The sequence below is a fragment of the Haplochromis burtoni genome, unplaced genomic scaffold (assembly GCF_018398535.1).
Source record: "Haplochromis burtoni strain Fernald_Lab_line unplaced genomic scaffold, NCSU_Asbu1 Contig_70, whole genome shotgun sequence".
NCBI classification, from domain to species: domain Eukaryota; kingdom Metazoa; phylum Chordata; class Actinopteri; order Cichliformes; family Cichlidae; genus Haplochromis; species Haplochromis burtoni.
The window spans coordinates 716,567-734,663 of NW_024582431.1; the positions used below are offsets into that span (position 1 = coordinate 716,567).

General features: G+C 41.5%; 2 protein-coding genes across 3 annotated transcripts in view; both read right to left on the minus strand.

Moving 5' to 3' along the window:
* The window catches only part of mafgb (v-maf avian musculoaponeurotic fibrosarcoma oncogene homolog Gb), a 21,643-nt gene extending 19,130 nt beyond the window's left edge, over positions 1–2,513 (minus strand). The window contains exon 1 of one of the 2 annotated variants that reach the window (XM_005925071.3): positions 2,220–2,513. The gene's annotated coding sequence lies outside the window, so the exon portion shown is untranslated. Of the gene's footprint in view, positions 1–1,316; positions 2,200–2,219 lie in introns of those variants that run through there. The other variant, XM_005925072.3, reaches the window with a different exon arrangement.
* A 6,788-nt stretch (positions 2,514–9,301) lies between these two features.
* On the minus strand, positions 9,302–17,848 carry pycr1b (pyrroline-5-carboxylate reductase 1b). Its single transcript, XM_005925069.2, has 9 exons — positions 17,695–17,848; positions 17,088–17,171; positions 16,899–16,969; positions 16,603–16,782; positions 16,119–16,226; positions 15,879–15,992; positions 12,494–12,586; positions 10,686–10,849; positions 9,302–10,463 (listed from the first exon to the last, which is right to left on the minus strand). Exons 2-9 carry the CDS (start codon positions 17,152–17,154, stop codon positions 10,286–10,288), a joined length of 975 nt encoding a protein of 324 aa, XP_005925131.1. The 5' UTR covers positions 17,155–17,171; positions 17,695–17,848; the 3' UTR covers positions 9,302–10,285.
* Positions 17,849–18,097: the final 249 nt, after the last annotated feature.

Here is an 18,097-nt window from a genome sequence, read left to right on the forward strand (position 1 = left end):
GAGAAAGAAAGACAGTGAAGAGGGAGGGTTGGTGGTGGTGCTCTTCTCTCCAATACTGATACAACTGTTTCATCATTATGACCCTCTATTACAGTACTTGCCAACTTGCTTACTACATACTTTTGATACACTCTGCAGAGTGCTGACTCCAACTAAAGCTGCTGATATGGAGTCATTAGGGGGGTGAAGTTTCTGTTTTTCTTGTGCCCACAGAGCTTCCCTATTACTCTTCAGTGTTTAAGAGTTGCAGCGCTCATAGGCAGAAGATAATGGCCCATCCGCAAGAGATCAATCAGAGGAAATTCTGTTGCACAGCATTATAGCTTCCTTTTTTAGCACACGTCTCAGTGTGGGTTCATTAACCGCCATGGGAATCAGTCCTTCCCCTCAGCCTTCATTTGTGTCTGTATTTTTAATGATATTTACACAGGAGGTTCTTGTTTTTAATCTGGCAAAATCAGACTGTATTTATTTATTTTATTAAAAAGTGAACTAAAGGTTGAGGGGTTAACTCTATAAGGTCTGAAGCCGCCTCCATTCGCTCGTTTTGTATCTGACCCTGGTATGCAGTGGACCCAAGCTCCGGTTACCTAGGTAACTCTCTAATGTCAATCAGCCGCATGTTCCGCTCTCATTGGTGGCTTCTTCGTTAAATACCGTTGAAGTTGAGAAAAGTTCGACGGTAGACCCGCCCATTTCACGTCGCTAACCGTTATTTCGCCCCTCTTCGCTCGTAAACGGTGAATGTCACTGACTTCACATGGCTTCTGGCCGTCAGTATCGTGGCCTAATTTATCAGAATGTGATTTTAATTAAAATTACTTTGGCTTTAAAACATCCGAAGTCTAGGCAATCAGAAAAAAAACCCTAAACAAAGGCTTGGGGGACTCAAACATCATGGGGTTAAGCCACTAGATAACAAACATTGTGCTCCAATGCACATAAATTAACTAGTGTTTGCTGAATACAACAAAAATGTACACATTTAGGACCATTTTAAAAACACCTATCCTTGACCCCGACTCCGTGACCAGGTCTAATTTCACCGCCGTGAACAGACCTCCTTCCTTCCCTCTACGCCAGACCTTTGTCCGCCCGCCCGCCTGCCGCCGGTGCCATGTTGCCATGGCTCCCTCGTGCCTCCGCTCTGCTCGCGCAAACGTTGAGAAATACGAACGTTGTGATGAATCAGCATCTCTGCCGCGAGCTCAAGCCGGTGAACCACCAGCAGCAGCACCGCGGCCGGAAAACCGAGTAGACTCTATGCGAGTAAACACGGTAGTACAAGTCCTTAAAACGCCAAAAAAAATACTCACTGTTGCTGAGTGATACGCGAAGCGAGCGGCTGTCTGTGTGAAGCGGCTGACACAAAGCAAATGTCAAAACAGTCACTCGGGCAGTCCGGCCACAATACTCTCTCTCTCTCTGTAGCTAGCCGCTGGGCGTCTGACAGCTATCGACGCTCCAGCATGACAGCCAGCCGTGTTTTGCCTTGTTTAAAAAAAAACCAGAAATAATTTTTTTTTTTTTTTTACATATTTTTATATTTCCACCTACAGCTAAACAACCAGAGAGCAAACGAGACGCTCATATATGAGAGCCCTAAATCCCAACATAGCTAACAAACAGCTGACTAACGGTCATATCACATCTGAACCAGCAGCTGGATGTGTCCGGTCTGTGTGAGCGCCGCTGCCGCCGCTCCAAATGCGAGGCACAGCCAGAGAAAAAGCTGAGGTTATGTGCCGTTACCGAGGGGGGTTTCGGTGCTTTAAGTAAACACTATACATTTAGAAATTTAACAGGCACAAAACAAGGGAATCCCCGGGCACCGCCGCGTCTCCGCGCGGTCATCTAATTCCGACACTTCTTTTTCAGCCTGACAGCCACACTCATCCTGCCCCCTTTGTCTGTCTTATTATGAAATCACCGGTTGGTCGGTAGTGCGTGGCAGCTAGAGCGACCGACCGCGTTTCAGTAGCGCATGTACCAAAGACCTCGATGATGATGATGATGATGATGATGATTCAGCACTGCCAGACTAATGCCCTTTAAACAACAGCAGCAGCGGCGACGGCGGCGGCAGCGCACACCGGGACAGGCGGCAGTGCGCCCGCACTGAGCGGCAGCGACGGCGGCCGTGCACACTCAGCAAAACACCTCTACATTCAGCACTTTCTGAAGACATTTCAGTTTTGATTTCGACAAAGCTAACTCACCAGAAGTCAAACCGGCGCCTTTCGCCCACCCGCAGCTTCGAAAGGTTGACGTCCGCCGACGGTTCGTCGACCCGGTGTGGAGAAGACAGACAGTTGGAGAAATGTTTTTCCGCTCACGCCTTCTCTCGCAGGTCTCCAGATATATCCACTCCTTCCCCGCTTGTTTTAGTCTATGGTCGGAGGCGCCAGACGTCAAATGATGTTTGGATCACGTGGCTTCATTCATGAAGGATCTACGCAACCCGCTTTTAAAGAGACACGAGACACTACTACTGTGTGCTTTAACAACAGGCAGCGTGGAAAGCGTGACACGACAGCTGTGCACATCTCTATACTTAGAGCTAACATTTGAACCTCTGATCCAACAATAGGACAAAGAGCGGCGACACAACCATCTAACACTAAAGCAGCGATGCTCTGAGAGGCAATGGAAATTTATCACCCGACAAGTGAAAGACAGTGCCCTCCACATTTATGACTCATTTATTTTTAATAATGTTGTGTATTTTTAGGAATTTTACCCCTTTGTGTTGAACATGCAGCTGAAATAGGGACTAGGGTATGAAAACGGGTAAACAAAGAGATTAAAATAAAGAATTCAATGCGAAATATTTACCCACTTAAAAAAATTATGAAATACCTTAATGTTACAAGCTAGTGCAGGATTGTCAAACATAAGGTCCCACGGCCAGAGTAGGTCGGCAAAGAATTCAATTCTGTACACTGGATGGCTTTGAAAAAAGGGGAGGACATAATTTATGTCCTCCCCTTATGTACACATTTTCACCCACTGCTCCTACCGATAAAGACCTCCTCGTGGCCTTTTATACTACCCCAAAGTAATTAAATTATAGATTTCTGTATTTCACACATTTACTTCGTACAATTTAAGCCCAAAGAGTCACAGATTTACTACAGCAGCATTTTTTCATCATGTAAGAATTCAGACATACCGTTTAAATTCTGCTTCATTTTCTTATATTGAGATATCTAATTGATTAAATTTGTAGTTAAATTTCTGTATACTGAGAGAAAGGTTGAGTTTCACTGGTCCAGTCCACATAAGATCAAAGTGTGTTGTATGTGGTTTTGACATCCCTGGGCAAGAGAGAAATACAAAAGAGAAAATTACAAAATACAGCCACTTTTTAGAAGAGGTTCTCTATTTTTTCCCCCAGTTTGAAAACGCACGAATGTGTAACAAAATGCACCAAATACACTCAAATTAGTTCACTATTCTGTAAGGTGCTAAAGAAGATAAAGAAGAAAGGGGGTAATTAACATGCTTATAGCTACACATTCACCAGCCATTTAATAAATTACACCCTGTACCAGCTTGTAATACCTTCGCCTTAATTCCTCATGTCACAAATTCAGCAATATGCTGGAAAAATTGCTCTGGGATTTTGGTCCACGATAGCATGGTAGCATCACACAGCTGCTGCAGATTTGTTAGCTGCATTCACATCCATGATGTGAATCTCCCATTCCACCACATCCCAGAGGCACTTTATTGGATTGAGATCTGGTGACCGCAGAGGTCATTTGAGTACAGTGAACTCACTGCCTTTCTAAACCACCTATCTGCCCCATTCTGACGCTTAGTTTGAACTTTAGGAGTTTGTTTTGACCACGTCTGCATGCCTAAATGACCAAATGACCTGACCAAATAACCAGTGAGTGTGTATCAGAGAACCACGCAATATAAAATTCTCAAATTTATGCCTCGTATTAGCAAATTAATATTGCACATGACGATAGTATTTGACAAAATGATGGTGATGGTGATGATGATGCCTCTTAATGAGTCTCTTTGTCCCTAACTTGATGGTCTTGCAAGCAATGCTTGCTCTAAGGCAGTAGTTCAAACAGGTTGTGATGAGTCCTCATGGGGACATATCACAATCATTTACATGTTCTTCTGTCTTTTTTCTTCTTCTTCTTAAAAAAAAAAGGATGTGTCAATGTGACACAGCATTATTATTAATGACTTAGCTTGTTAATTTCTAGAGAAACTGACTGCAGTGCTACACATATTGGGCTAGAAGAGCAAAGTATTTTTAAAATGTGTTTAATATCCAGTTCTAACTGTAGTGATTGCAGTTTTTTGTTGCTTTTTTTAATGGTTTGCTGCCATGTCACCTTTAAAAGGCCACGACATGCAAAGCCATGAAACTGGAAAAACAAAACTTTTGTAATATAAACATTATTTCTTATTGAGTGTAACTTATACTCAATGAGGATTTATTTTTTGACAATTCAAGATTTCATTGATGCTTACTTTAGTGCAATCTTGGACACGCTGGCTCACCTTTTCCATCAACCAAGTCATAATAAATTACACTGTTTAAAATATTAGCCTCTCTCACATGAGATTTTGTTTCTTTTTTGCTCCGCAGAAGAGCACCTGTCTGGCCAGTAGTCAGAGTCATGCAACACTTCCTTCCCTGTTTTGTTACACATAAAACAGCCATGAGCTACCAATCCTCGCTTACAGTACAAACAAAATTAAGGGCTGATGTACATTAGTATATCAATATCCATTAGCATTTCTGAGGAATTAACGACTTCACATGCAAGACAAGGAAGCACTCTGCCAATATTAGCAGCCTATTTCCAGATAATGCCACTCAGTTTATAGGGGATAGCTGGTATTACATATTCATTGACCGATTATTTCCACTTGGCCGTGCACAGGCCTTTGAGGAGTAAATCTTTACCAGGCTGCTGAAAGTGAACATAATAATGGGGGGTGGGGGGTGAGTTGTTATGAAAATGACTAATATATACATGAGGTCAGTGTAGAATTTGATTTAAGAGCTACCCATGCCAAGACTGCAGACGAAAATGTGAGCCCTTGTATAGGATATCAAGGAAAAACACAGTGTTAATGCTCTTTATATGTCGAAGCAGCCCCACTCTTAGTAAAAAATATTAAAAGTATGCTAATCCAAATCCAGCATTATTATATGTATATTTTGTGTGAAATAAGCCAGTCTGCATAATGAAAATTCATTATTTTTTAATTTAATTAAAAGCTTTACCTACTTGCTCCTCCACTGGTTTTGGAGCCACACAAAAACGGAACGCCTGAACCACAAAGCTAGTGGTGGAAAGTAACTGATTATACTAACTCATGCATTTAACCATGACTAAGTAGTTGTAAGAAGCACCCTACCTCTAACTGCTAACCCTATGCTTTCACAATATGTGATTTTGAAATGTATTATTGAGAATGAGAGAATGAGAGTCTTGACAGTGGGAGCACAAAAAACCTCCAACAGTTCAAAAAACACGCATGCTAGGTTAATTGACCGTAGGTGTGAATATGAGTGCGCATGGTTGTCTGTCTCTCTGTGCCAGCCCTGCAGCAGACTGACGAACTGTCCAGGGTGTACCCTGCCTCCTGCCCCGTGATCACTGGGGTACGCTCCAGAACCTCCCACAACCCTGAATTTTATAAGCAGAAGAAAATGGATTGGAGTGGGCTTTTTTTCAGCTTCTGAAGAGAGGAAAGATGAAAAAAAAACCAAAAAAAAAAACCCTGCAAGCCACAGGGTGAGAGTAAAATTGGAAGTAATTTTGATTATTTTCATTTTTATTTGTTTTTACTCTTCTTGTTCTATATGAAAGCTATTAATGAGAACAACACACATGAAAAACAAATAAGTGTACTTCTATATAATACTGCTAAAACCGTAGAGAGGGTGCTAAAAAGCTGGTTGATCAATGCTTTTGGTACATCATGTACACACCTGTGCACCTGTCTGATTCCTTGATAAGTATCAGGTAAATAAAGGTCAGCGTTTCCAGGAATCCTTTCGCTCTGTACTTTGCAAGTTGGCAATAGAGGGAAGCCCATACTGCAGATTCACTGGCTGTGTGATAACCGTCAGTGTTTCCTCTTTCTGGGGCCATTTCACCATACAGCTGCACAAAGCTGATACTGTATCAGCTCTCAGATCACACACAAACACACACACTTGCACACACAGATTGCTGACACCACACTTGAGTGCACAGAAAGCAAAAACAGAGGAACTTGAAAAACAAACACCTATTTACTCGCTTGTCTGTGTGAGTTTATCATTTTGGAGAGGATTAAATGAATGTTTGTTCCATCTATCCACTCCTCTTGGTTTCTGGCACTCCTCCTGGCCTTGACACAATATGCAAACAACCGTGTTACTGCAAAGGTCAGTGATTACACTGATTGAATGGGGATGACAGGTAGCATCTGGCCTACCTGTGGACAGAAATCCCATGCTGAGCGAGAGCGCACACACGCATACACACACACTATGCACAAACTTTCCACTCAGGATTAACTACTACTGAACTGCCATCTTAGACCCTCAGCCAGTGTCAAGATGATTGACACAGAGCACATCCTCTTCACCTTGGGTGGAAGAGAGCCGCCGAAAGCCGCCCGACCAACGAAAGGTAACAGAAGTCTAATAATGAGAAGCAAATGGAAGTCTCTTCAGGAATGGCTAATCTTAACGGACAGCGGCGGGAGCAAGCGGAGAATAACCTTACGGAATAAAAGAGGGATTACCAAGACACTTCAGCGGCAGAGAAAAACCATTGCACGCACAAATAAACAGCCAGAGTCCGCTGAGAGCATGAGGGACGCAATTTAATCAAGGGACACTGGTGTGTGTATTAGTTTAAGGAAAATAAACTAATCCTACAACAGCTATAAATTGTTCAATTATAATGAGGACATGGCTCTTCACAAACCATCACCCTTCTTCCATCATTTTGCTTCGCCATTATGCACCTGTGTATTGGCTGAATACACCCACAGGCCTATCTCATTCCAACACAAAGTGCCATTTGTTAATCCAAAATGTAGCAGCCTGGAGCGCAGTGATGGGCCCAAAAATCGGAAAAGTACTTTACAGACCTGAAGTCTGCAGTAGCTACTGTCTCTTAATTTCCCCAAATGCACCTGAACTTCTGCCCTTTTCTATCAGCTAATTCAAAACTCCATATTTAGGGCCAGATTTACTAAGCAGGGCAAATTAGCACATGCAAGAACATTTTTCTAGGGGTTTCCAGCCTGAAACCATTACTTACATTTGGGTGGCAAAGAAAATAATGTCCTGTTCATTTTTTTTTCTTTGTGGAAAATCTCTGTAAGCCAAAGAGTTAATTTATTTTGGTCACTCACTGTTATATTTATGCATGCTTGACTCATGTCACAGTGGACCTCACAGACTGTGACAAGGAATGGGGGACGAGACTTAAAAACATGGGAATTCATTTACTTAAAAACTTATTAGACTTATAAGAACTTGCATTTATGAGCAAGACAGTGATGCAAAGAATGTATGGATGAGTAGCAGTGTCTGCAAAAAACAGAAGAAAGAAACTAAAAAGCAGCCGGTGGTAAGAGTCTGCAGGAAGGAGTAATCTTTTAAAACAGAGCTCACTGGGCCAGTGTAGAACTTATGAGGCTTTTTACCCTCCAGTTAGCTCCTGCAGGACAAAACACAACACAAAACCGAGGCATCTAATACCCACATGGCCCCGATGTGAATTTTACCAGTTCATCTTGACCATGTCTACATACCTAAATACATTGAGATGCTGCCATGTGATTGGCTAATTGGATATTTGTGTTAACAAGAAGGTGAACAGCTGAATAACCTGATAAAATAACTGATGAGTGTAGAATTTATTTATTGGTTAAAATTGTCTGTATGGGAGCATCATCCATCAAAAACAAACATTTTGTAAAGAAATTCTGCTTGAAAAATAGTTACTGGACGTAACTCCAGTTCTATGAGTATTAACTGGGCTTCATTTTTGGTTGTATGGGGGGAATCACTAGAAAAAGCACAAATGGGAGTTTGAGGTTATTTGGGAGGATCGTCTAAGAGTGATCCAATTTCTGAACACAGGTCAATTCATTTAACTAATAACCAACCCGGTTACTAACAGCAGTGTAAATTAGAACTTCACAAAATACACACACAGGCAGAAAAAATGAGTAATAATAACGCGCACGAAAAGTGAATTCAGTTTAGGGCTTGTGCCACTCTCTGAATACAGGGAAATCTGACAAGTGATGCAGATTTTTGGGTGATAAACTGTTACAGAATATCTCATGCCCTCCTAGAGTTAACCGCTTTCTGGTTAGACGCTTCGCTGGGAACCACTGAACTGATCAATCTAACAAGCTCCACATCAATAAACACTAAACATTTACACATTCATAAATCAGTAATAGTCTTTTAGAATGTTGAGATTCATTAAAAAAATTTTTTTCCAAAATAATAATTTATTCAACATTTTTGAATAAACTCATGTCTAAGTTTATAGCTTTGTGTATATCTGGTACATTTAATCCTAAAACTATTTCTCACTGAGAATTTATTTATTTTTCTATTTTGGCAGTTTTGGTCCTCCGTAGATTTAAGTGGTACTTTTAGTAGCCTACCATCACCTGCTCCACCCCACTCATGTCTCTGATCTCGTCGAGGACTGAATCTGGAGAGAAAAACCACGTCCCCACCCCTTGGTCATAAGTCTTGCTAACAGAAGGTGTCTAAAATTGGAGTGCGTTTCCTCTTCAAACAACCAATCACAATGCATCTCGAGGCCAGCAAGGAAACACCGGTCTACCTCTCATTATTTAAAGCACACACAAGGTCTAAATTTACCACACAGAGATCTGATTGGGAAAGAATTCAGAAGGCGGTGACCTACGAGAGGACATGATACGCGACACGGGGAGAGTTTAGAATGGAGATTGCATAAAACATGTAATTGTAGCACTACAGCTAATGCTCTTTTCCAATAAGGGAGGTGGTTTAGTTATATTTGATGCTATATTAAGGTTGATTTTTAAGCCTCTATTAACAGGCAGCAGCGTGAAGACGGTAATTTGATCTTTACAGGCGCGCTTAAATGGGTCACATTGATCAGAGGACGCCATCTGGAGGCCAGGGTGCACATTAATTACCAGCTAATGGACATAAGCGTAAACTATAAAAATGAAACATGCATAATGGCGTTCGGGAAACAGGGAAGGGAAAAAAAAAAAAAAGAAAAAAAGAGGATGAACAAAGAAAACAGATTCTGTTTCTTTAATATCAACTTTTTGACTTGCATACCAATTCAGTGGCTGATGCACCAGGTAAAATAGACATTATATGTAACATTATGGGGGTAAAAACTCAGAGAGCAATACAGAAGTAAACAGGACCGGCTGATTGCAAGCCTAATACCTTTCCATTATAATCCATATGATCTGTGATGCACTGTGTAGATGATTTAAGCTTTCTTGTTGCCCGTCCATATAGGAACATCACATTGTTCTCCATAAAAAAAGAAAAGAAAAATACATTAATTAGTGCCTTTGGGTTTTATAAAGCACAGCAATGCTGAAGTCAGAGGTATAACAGTTTGAAATGATCTTTGAATGTCCTTAAGTGTTTATATGTGACAGACAACAAAGAAAAAAGTTAACATTTTTGTTCCATCTGCATTCAGTCTTTGTAACACTGTCAGACAAAGAGAAATGATAATTATTTGGTACATGATGATTTACATGGTTTCATTTCTTTTTTAAAGACACACATTTAAGACGTACATTAACAGCTTGATGTTGCAACCATCTGCTGCCTGGCGTGCACCAGGACCTCATGATGGCCCACTGGGTCATTACCGTTTAACAGCCCCAGAGACCGTAGAGCTAAAGCACAGACAGACAGATTGTTAATGCACTTTTGCTCTTCAGTGAGTGTATGCATACAGCAATCCCACATCACAACATAAGGCGATAACTGTGAGCAGCGTGCACAAGCACATCTGTGCTTGTGTGTAATGTGGCGATGTCATCAAGAGGTCCGCTGTCCGCACGTCAATCAAGTATCAATAAATAATTTTGCAAAGTCATTTGGATTCGATTTCGGAGCAGTCCTGAGTCTGTCTTTGAAATTCTATGGCTGAATAGATGTACAGCATGAAGGTCCACATGTGCACGTGCCGGCACACTTAAACTTGTAACATGTTTGTGTGTCTTTGTGTGTGTGTGTGTCTGCCACTCTGTGTACTCAGTTCTTCTTCTTGAGCCCAGAGCCGCGATTATTGAATAAGCTCAGCCCTGATTTGCCGTTCCCATTAGCCACTCCACCGACTGTGACTCCAGGCTGCTGCAGCACTTTGTCCAACGTGGTTTTCTTAATCGCTGCTGGAGAGATGCGCTCCTGGTCTGCCAGGTACTGCAGCTCCCTACGAGGACAAGAGAAATACTAATGTCAGGAGTACAGTAAAAATGAAAGGTTGTCTGTGTGTGCCATGATAACTATAACTAAAGGATAAAGACAGACACACAATTTAAAATGTCACAAAACTGAGTCAGGACTAAAAGTGGAGTGAATGGGAAAATGGGTCAATTGAGAAATATACAGTTGCAATTTTTACATTTTTTTAACGACTTTCTGATTTTCTCACCGTGTCCTGATGCAAGAAGCCTCCACTGCATTGATAAGGAGGCTACGGAAGCCACCGCTCTCCAGAAAGTGCAGGGCGTGGATGGTGGCGCCCCCTGGTGAGCACACATTGTCCTTCAGCTGGCCGGGGTGTTGCTCCGACTCAAGCAGCATCTTTGCTGCTCCCTGAAAGTGAAACGGGGACATGAGAAATATGTAAAAATAAAGGAGGTATTGCAGAAACAGTGCAGGTGTTGGCATCCATTTCTATAGAGCATGGACAAGAGAATAAAGTCTGAGGCGTAGCTCAAATAATAAAGTTGCTCTGTATGCCACTAGGGGTTGTGAAGCTTTAACCTCCTGCTTCTCAGCGTCTTCTCTCACTTATCGTTTGCAAATTCTGCTGATCTGTTTTATCCTGTGTCACTTCTGTTGTAAATGGAGCACGTATGCAATGCAGAATCACATTTGATGGCCCCAGCCAAATAGGTTTCCGGCACCATGCTGGTGTACAGCGAATATTTGAATGACACCTTGGATGATTGGTTGGTTACCATTTCTCTTAATTTACTGAGTAAGAAACAAATTAACACCACTTAAAAAAAAAAAAAAAGAAAAAAAAAAAGAGCAATATCATTACCCTTCAATCCAAGAACTGTCTCTAATTCTTCAGCTCAACACAAACTATGTCGTTTTAACTCTCGTGGTTGAGTGAGCGAACCGTACGGCGAAATGCTGCAGGGGCTCGGGGTTTGATTCTTCCCTGCATGTCATTCCTCCCGGCTCTGTCCCTACTTTCTGTACAATAACGGCTACAAAAACAAACAAACAAAAGAAAACAAAAACAAAAAATACATAACTTGGAATACAATCGTCTTGGTGCTGCATACGTCAACAGCAGTCCTTGTTCTGCTGTGCAGCCTTACAAAGCTCAGGGTAACAGCACAAGAACCAAGCTCTGGTTAGGAGCTCAAATGAGCTCATTGCCAGCTGCAATATAAAACAAAGGAGATGGAGCCCATCCAAACATGGGGTGAAGAAGCAGCTACATGATATCGACACAATAGCCCCCCGCCAGCGAGTCAGCGGTAAAAAGATCCCCCCCCCCACCAAAAACCCCCAAAACAAAACCATGAGATTGGATGGGTTAGCCCATTCATTCAATAAAAGACTAAGGAGTTATCCTCGAGTAAATCAACTGTGGATGCTATTGTTCAACTAAAGGGCTAAAAAAAGATACGTTTTTATTTTATTTATTTATTTTTTAAAAAGGCCAAATGAGTCCCCAGATGTATCTGTGCAGCCCATTCAAGTAATGTGTAGAAAACAATTCATAATAACATCTAACTTGTAAGCGCGCGCACACGAAGCCTGAAGCAACTGCCATGATAACAAAAACTGAAATGAGTAATTTCCAGTAATGTCTCTGATAAACTGCCAAAGCCTAATCACATCCCAACAGCGCCGTATAAACAGAATCAAACTACATTTAAGTTTAATGTTAAAAAGAGCAATTTAAAATTTGTGCAGACCCTGCAGAAAAAGAGCTGCAGGATCAAAATTTATCCTTTTCTTCTTCTTTTCCTCCTCTTTTGGCAAGCCCGAGTGCCCCGCAGGTGTTTATTTTTCTTGGGTTTCATTATTTTTTCGTTGAACAAAAGTCAGCAGTTATCAGACGGCAAAATTGCTGGATGCACTGAAAACAGCAACTCAAGCTTAATAATTTTGTTGCCTCCAAACATGCAGCGTAGCAGATCAAGGAAACTTAATATTTAGAATAAGTGCAACAGAAGAGACCTGAATGTGACACACAGATTTAGCACTACTGACCAACAGGGCCTGAGCTCCAAGTCTGACAGCGAGCCTCCTCGGCAGTCCCATCTTCACTCCTCCGTCTGCGAGAGCATCCAGGGCTGTGAACGCCTGTATAAACACAACATTTTCTATTCTTTTAAGCAACGAGAAAGTCATCAACATGTCTTTAAAGCATCTAAACCCATCACAAAAATTCAACATCACCTGGCCCGTTTCAGACCAGAGCCATTCCTCCCTTGGCTTATTTTGAGAGCCACCCCACATTTCAACAGATTTGAGAAATACAATGTTACATAACGGTACGCAGAAAAAGTTGAGGAAGGAATAAAATCCTGCAAATCATCCAGTGCCATGGGAAAATCTTTTTGGGAGGCAGAAATGTATCCAACTAGGTCTAAACTGGCCAGCAGCACCACAACAATAGAAGACATGAGGCAATAGTTGCACTGCACAATGTTATTTTTTCCTCACAGTTCAATTCAGTTTTATTCCTGCAGCATCCGTTCATAACAGTGATCTCAAGGTGCATTATAATATAAGGTAAGAAGATCGACTGTGAGTTGTACTTGGCGACAGTAGGGAGGAAGAACTCCCTTTTAACAGCAGAATGAATAACAGGGAGACACAACCATCTGCCTTGACTTCTTGGATGGTGAAGGAAACAATGACGGACAACAAACTACAAGTGAGGGTAGAGATCAATTTAAGCTACTGATTAGTTTTCTTACGCTTCTCCTTTATTCTTTACATTCCACTAAATATGTATAGTGTGAGGCAGGAAACTAAATGCTCTCCCAGAACTAGTTTTTACAATATGCTGTTGAACAGCCAGCTCAGAAAAAAGAAAATAATCCTCAGAGCCCGTCCATCCATTCGCTTCCGCTTATCCTTTTCAGGGTCATGGGGGGCGCTGGAGCCTATCCCAGCTGTCACAGGGCGAGAGGCAGGGTACACCCTGGACAGGTCGCCAGTCTGTCGCAGGGCTAACTCACATAGACAGACAACCATTCGCACTCACATTCACTCCCGCATTCATACCTATGGGCAATTTGGATTAATCAATCAACCTGTATGTCTTTGGACGGTGCTGCACCGTCATCAGAGCCCTTCAAATGTATTTAGAAATACCTGCCCAAAGCCAGAGTCCCACTACAAGCAAGTCGTGCCAAAGGCATGCCTTTTTAAACGCCCCTAGTGACTCATTTTGGAAGTAACTTTAAAGCTTTTATGTTCCGTTTATCACTGGAATTAAACTGCTTGTAAAGAATCAACACTCAAATCTAATACAAAACATCTACAAAAGTTTTTAAACACCTCTTTCCCCATGAACGTTTTACTTCTAACACCAACATAATCATTCAAGAAGAAAAAGAAAATCTGAAAAGATTTCAAGTCAGGATTTTTCAAGTCCGCTTTCTTACAAGATCTCTGCTAAAGCTCAGATTCTATGCAGACATCAGCCAAAGACACATTTACTCTTGATTTCCTCCACCAGTGCTTACATCGGCCTGCTACACACGAAATTTGATGTGACATTTTTGAAAGCAGAGAGGACTGAAATTTGGAAACACACTCGTGGCACTACAGGTAATTACCAAGGACAGGATATGACAAAACTGCCCAAAAATGCCACAACAGCACAAACACGAAAGGTCCTTTATATGGACAGGATATATACATACACACCTGCCAATGTTTTTTCCTTTATCTAGACCTCAAGCTTGAGACCATGTGCACAATATTACCAGTCATTGAAAAACAGTGAACACGCAAAGGTTTCTAAACAGTCAGCGCAGTCGTGACTAGCAGGTACGAAGCCAAAACAATGTGTTCTTGAATCAACCTAATCAGAAAAAGACACATTTTCTGCTTACATCTATGAAGAAGTGCTTACTTTTCTCAACATCCTGTCATGAATCGAACGCTTCACATCATTTTTTTTGACATCTTATAGACTAAATAATTTATCAAAGGCTAATGATTAGTTTCAGACCAGGCTGTGAAGCCTGACAGCTGAAGATAAACAGAAGTAATAGCAACCAGTCTTCGAAAAATACAGCGTATCAGATCATTCCTGCATCAATCCACATAAATCCCAGTAGCTCAGTGCAAAATGGAGAGGGTGGTTTGATAAAAATATAAATAAATTCCTCGTAAGACACACTGTAAGACGAAGGATGCTGCAAAATTTTAAAGGGGATCTATTACCCATCTATCAATTTTCTTCTCCTTCTCCAGTTCAGGGTTGCAGAGGAGCTGGAGTGGAGCTCGAGCAAATAAAACAATAACACACTTTTTAAAAAGGTGTTATGTTTACAGTGATGTTGCTCTGTATCATAAGTACCAGTGCTGAGGGTGCGAGTACTCGCTGTAGTATAGTACAAAATCTCGACATTATTGGTGGTATAAAAAGGGGAGGAAGTCAGACCTGGAACCAAATACATTTTTTCTCTTTTCAAAGTTGTTTTTGGTTCCAGGAAGTCTCATCTTTTCAAAGTGTTGCAACATCTCCCTCTGTATAATGTGTAAATCTCTAAGCATCTGTACTGATAAATAACTGAAATTGCGATAAAAACTGACATGATCGTACACTTGTGTCTTCAGTCTGGCACAGCGGCCGACGCTGTCTGGTTGGTTTTATACTGATTATATACAGATTACAAAAGTTCAGCCCAGAAGCTAAGAGGTTTTTTTTTTTTTTAGACTGTACAGAGGGCCTGATAAACAAACTTTGTATTTCCATCATGCATAACTATTACTACTTGGAGTCCCATAAGAAAGAAATAGAGATCTGGAAATGAGAATACCAGATTTTGTTTAACTAAGAGGGATCTAAAACGGCTGCTTTCAGACAGTGGGTGAACTGAGGATTTAGATAAAAGCACAGTTTAAAGGGAATAACTGATTAATAATTAACTGAACCCCTTTACCTGGCTCAAGCTTGTCCTTAGGGGGGCTCACACCCGACATATGCATCACATGTCCACATATAGTCAAGATGTCACTGTTACCTGAAATCTACTGGCTGTCTGGAGATAATGTATTTAACCTTGAGCAAATAAAACAAGAATAACTTTTTTTTTTTTAAAGGTTACGTTTATCAGATTGCTGTTGATTTTCTATTTGGGAAAGACTAAAACTTCTTTGGAGGCATAGAAACATTTTTACGCACAAAAACCTATTCTAGCAGAGTCATAATGGGCTAGAATAGAAAATGAGTATAACAGGTCCTCTTTAATGAATGAATTCTGCACCAGGCTCCAATGTAGTCTATTTTAGGATGAAGGATTACTCAGATTATTTCATTTGTGCCAGGCCTCACTGTAATAGCCAAAACCTGGATCCATCAGACTTTACAGTCATCCTTCCGGGAAACAAAACCACCCCCGAAGTGACTTACGTAGGCAGGTCCGCTGCCACTCAGACCGGTGACAGCATCAATGAGGTCCTCCTCCACTTCCGTGCAGAAGCCTACGCTGGCCATCAGCTGCTCCAGTAATTTCCCATCCTCCACCTTGATAAAAATGCCACAGTGACAAAATGTATGTTAATGTGGTTAAAATAAAGCTGAAATCCCACTACCTGATCATACATCTTATCTTTTCTGATAATAAACACGAGGCGATTCATCCTTCTTTACCTCTGCATGTGTCCCAGTGGCATACACTGTAGCTCCCTCTTTCACCACCACTGGAGTGTTTGTCATACACCTCATGACTTTAGGAGCTGAGCGGTACTGAAGCAGCTTCTGTAAAATTAATAGGAAATGTAGGCGATGTCAGTAAATGAGACGTGTTTGAAATCACACCAGAGCAGCTTAATTTAACTTAGTGATATGCAAGAAACAAGTCAGGAGATGTAAAACACATTTGGAGCATTTAAGTGTGTACATTTCCTCCTTTCAAAGTACAACAAAGACCTACTTTATCAAACTTAACTCAAATCATGGTCTCTCCATTAAATTTACTCCCAGGAAAATTACAAACATGCAATCATCCACATAGAGAACATGCTGTAAATACCGATTTTAATGCAACATTATTCATATTTTAGTTTATATCTATTTATTAGTGCCGGTACAGCCCCTTTAATTGAAAAAACTGAACTAAGAGAGCAATGCTCACCTTTTCTATGGAGCTTATGGTAACACCTGCAGCACAAGACACTATGAGATGACGGTCCTCGATGTCTGGCCCAATCTCATCCAGAACGAAGGGGATAATGTGGGGCTTTACAGCCAAAAAGAGCACATCACTCTTGTTGACGGTCTCTTTGTTACTTGTTGTCAGGTTCACTCCCATTTTCTACAGGAAAAGAGGAAAAAAGACAGGGGTACTTGTCATGAAAACTGCAGATGTTAAGACGTGAAGAGGCGGGGAAGGACAGGTGATATCACAATAACTATGTGGAAACTTCTCACCCTCAGGCCCGATACCGTGGGCAGGTCTGTGTCTGGGGAGCTCGCTGTAATCCTGTGTGTGGCGATCACACCTGGTGACAGGTGGAAGCAGAGAAATAAATAACAGCTGTAAAATAAGTCCTTACTGAGGCCCAGAGTCACAAGAAAGATGGACAAAGTGGAGAAAAAGAGCTAAAAGACTCATATCACCTGCAGCAGTGAAGCCCTTCACCAGTGCATGAGCCAGCTGGCCCGCTCCAATGAATCCAACACTCATGATGTGGCACTTCTGTCCTACAGTGGAGGAGGAGGGAGAGTCATCTCAGTCCACCAGACTTTTCACATTTTACGCCTGACTAGCAGAGAGAAAACGTCCTGGAGCTGGCCCGGACAACAAATGATGGCCAAAGACTCATCTGACACTCTTCCAGCACCCATGGCTGACTCCAGCAGGATATGAGTGCAGTTACTGATTTACAGTGAGCTTTACATCTAAATAAAACCCATCTAAATGCCGTATATCATACAAATACTCTCAGCCTTTATTTGAATGTGCACGGAGCTAAAGGCACTGAGTTTGTGTCTGCAGTGTACAAATCCACGTAAACCACGATTTCACATGTTTTCAGTGTTAAATACTGACTTACACAACCAATTAGCAACTATTAGTGGGCGTTAATCTATGAAGCGTTATCCTTATTGAAATGATAAAGCCATTAGCTAGCCGTTGAGCTCCCTTCCCAGCTAACTTTTTTTTAGCTAGATTTTATAAATGACTGAGAAACATGGCGGATACATATTAAACATGCTCAGATACCTTATCCAGACGCTCCAACTGATGTTTCTGCGTTGATGGATATAAAGTGTCGATGTGACCGCCTTTTCCCGGTGTCAAAAAAACACACAAAAAACACCAGTTTTTTTGTGTCAACGTGGCTTCCTTTTTCTCAGCCCACATGTGAGCTCAGAGCAGCAACAGACATCAAAGAGGACCAATCACGACAGACATACTCGGAGTCTCTGACCAATGGAGATGCTTGATTATGAAATATGGGCGTGGTGGAGTTGCATCAGCTTCATCCCGGGAAAAATACAGGTCACCCTGTGCGTTTCAAAGTAGGTCATGTTCATATAGTGAGACCGGAACTTCCAGCACATATTAAGACAACAATATGTGACCATGAACCGAGTGCTAATCTAATAGAGTATTTAGTCGAGTG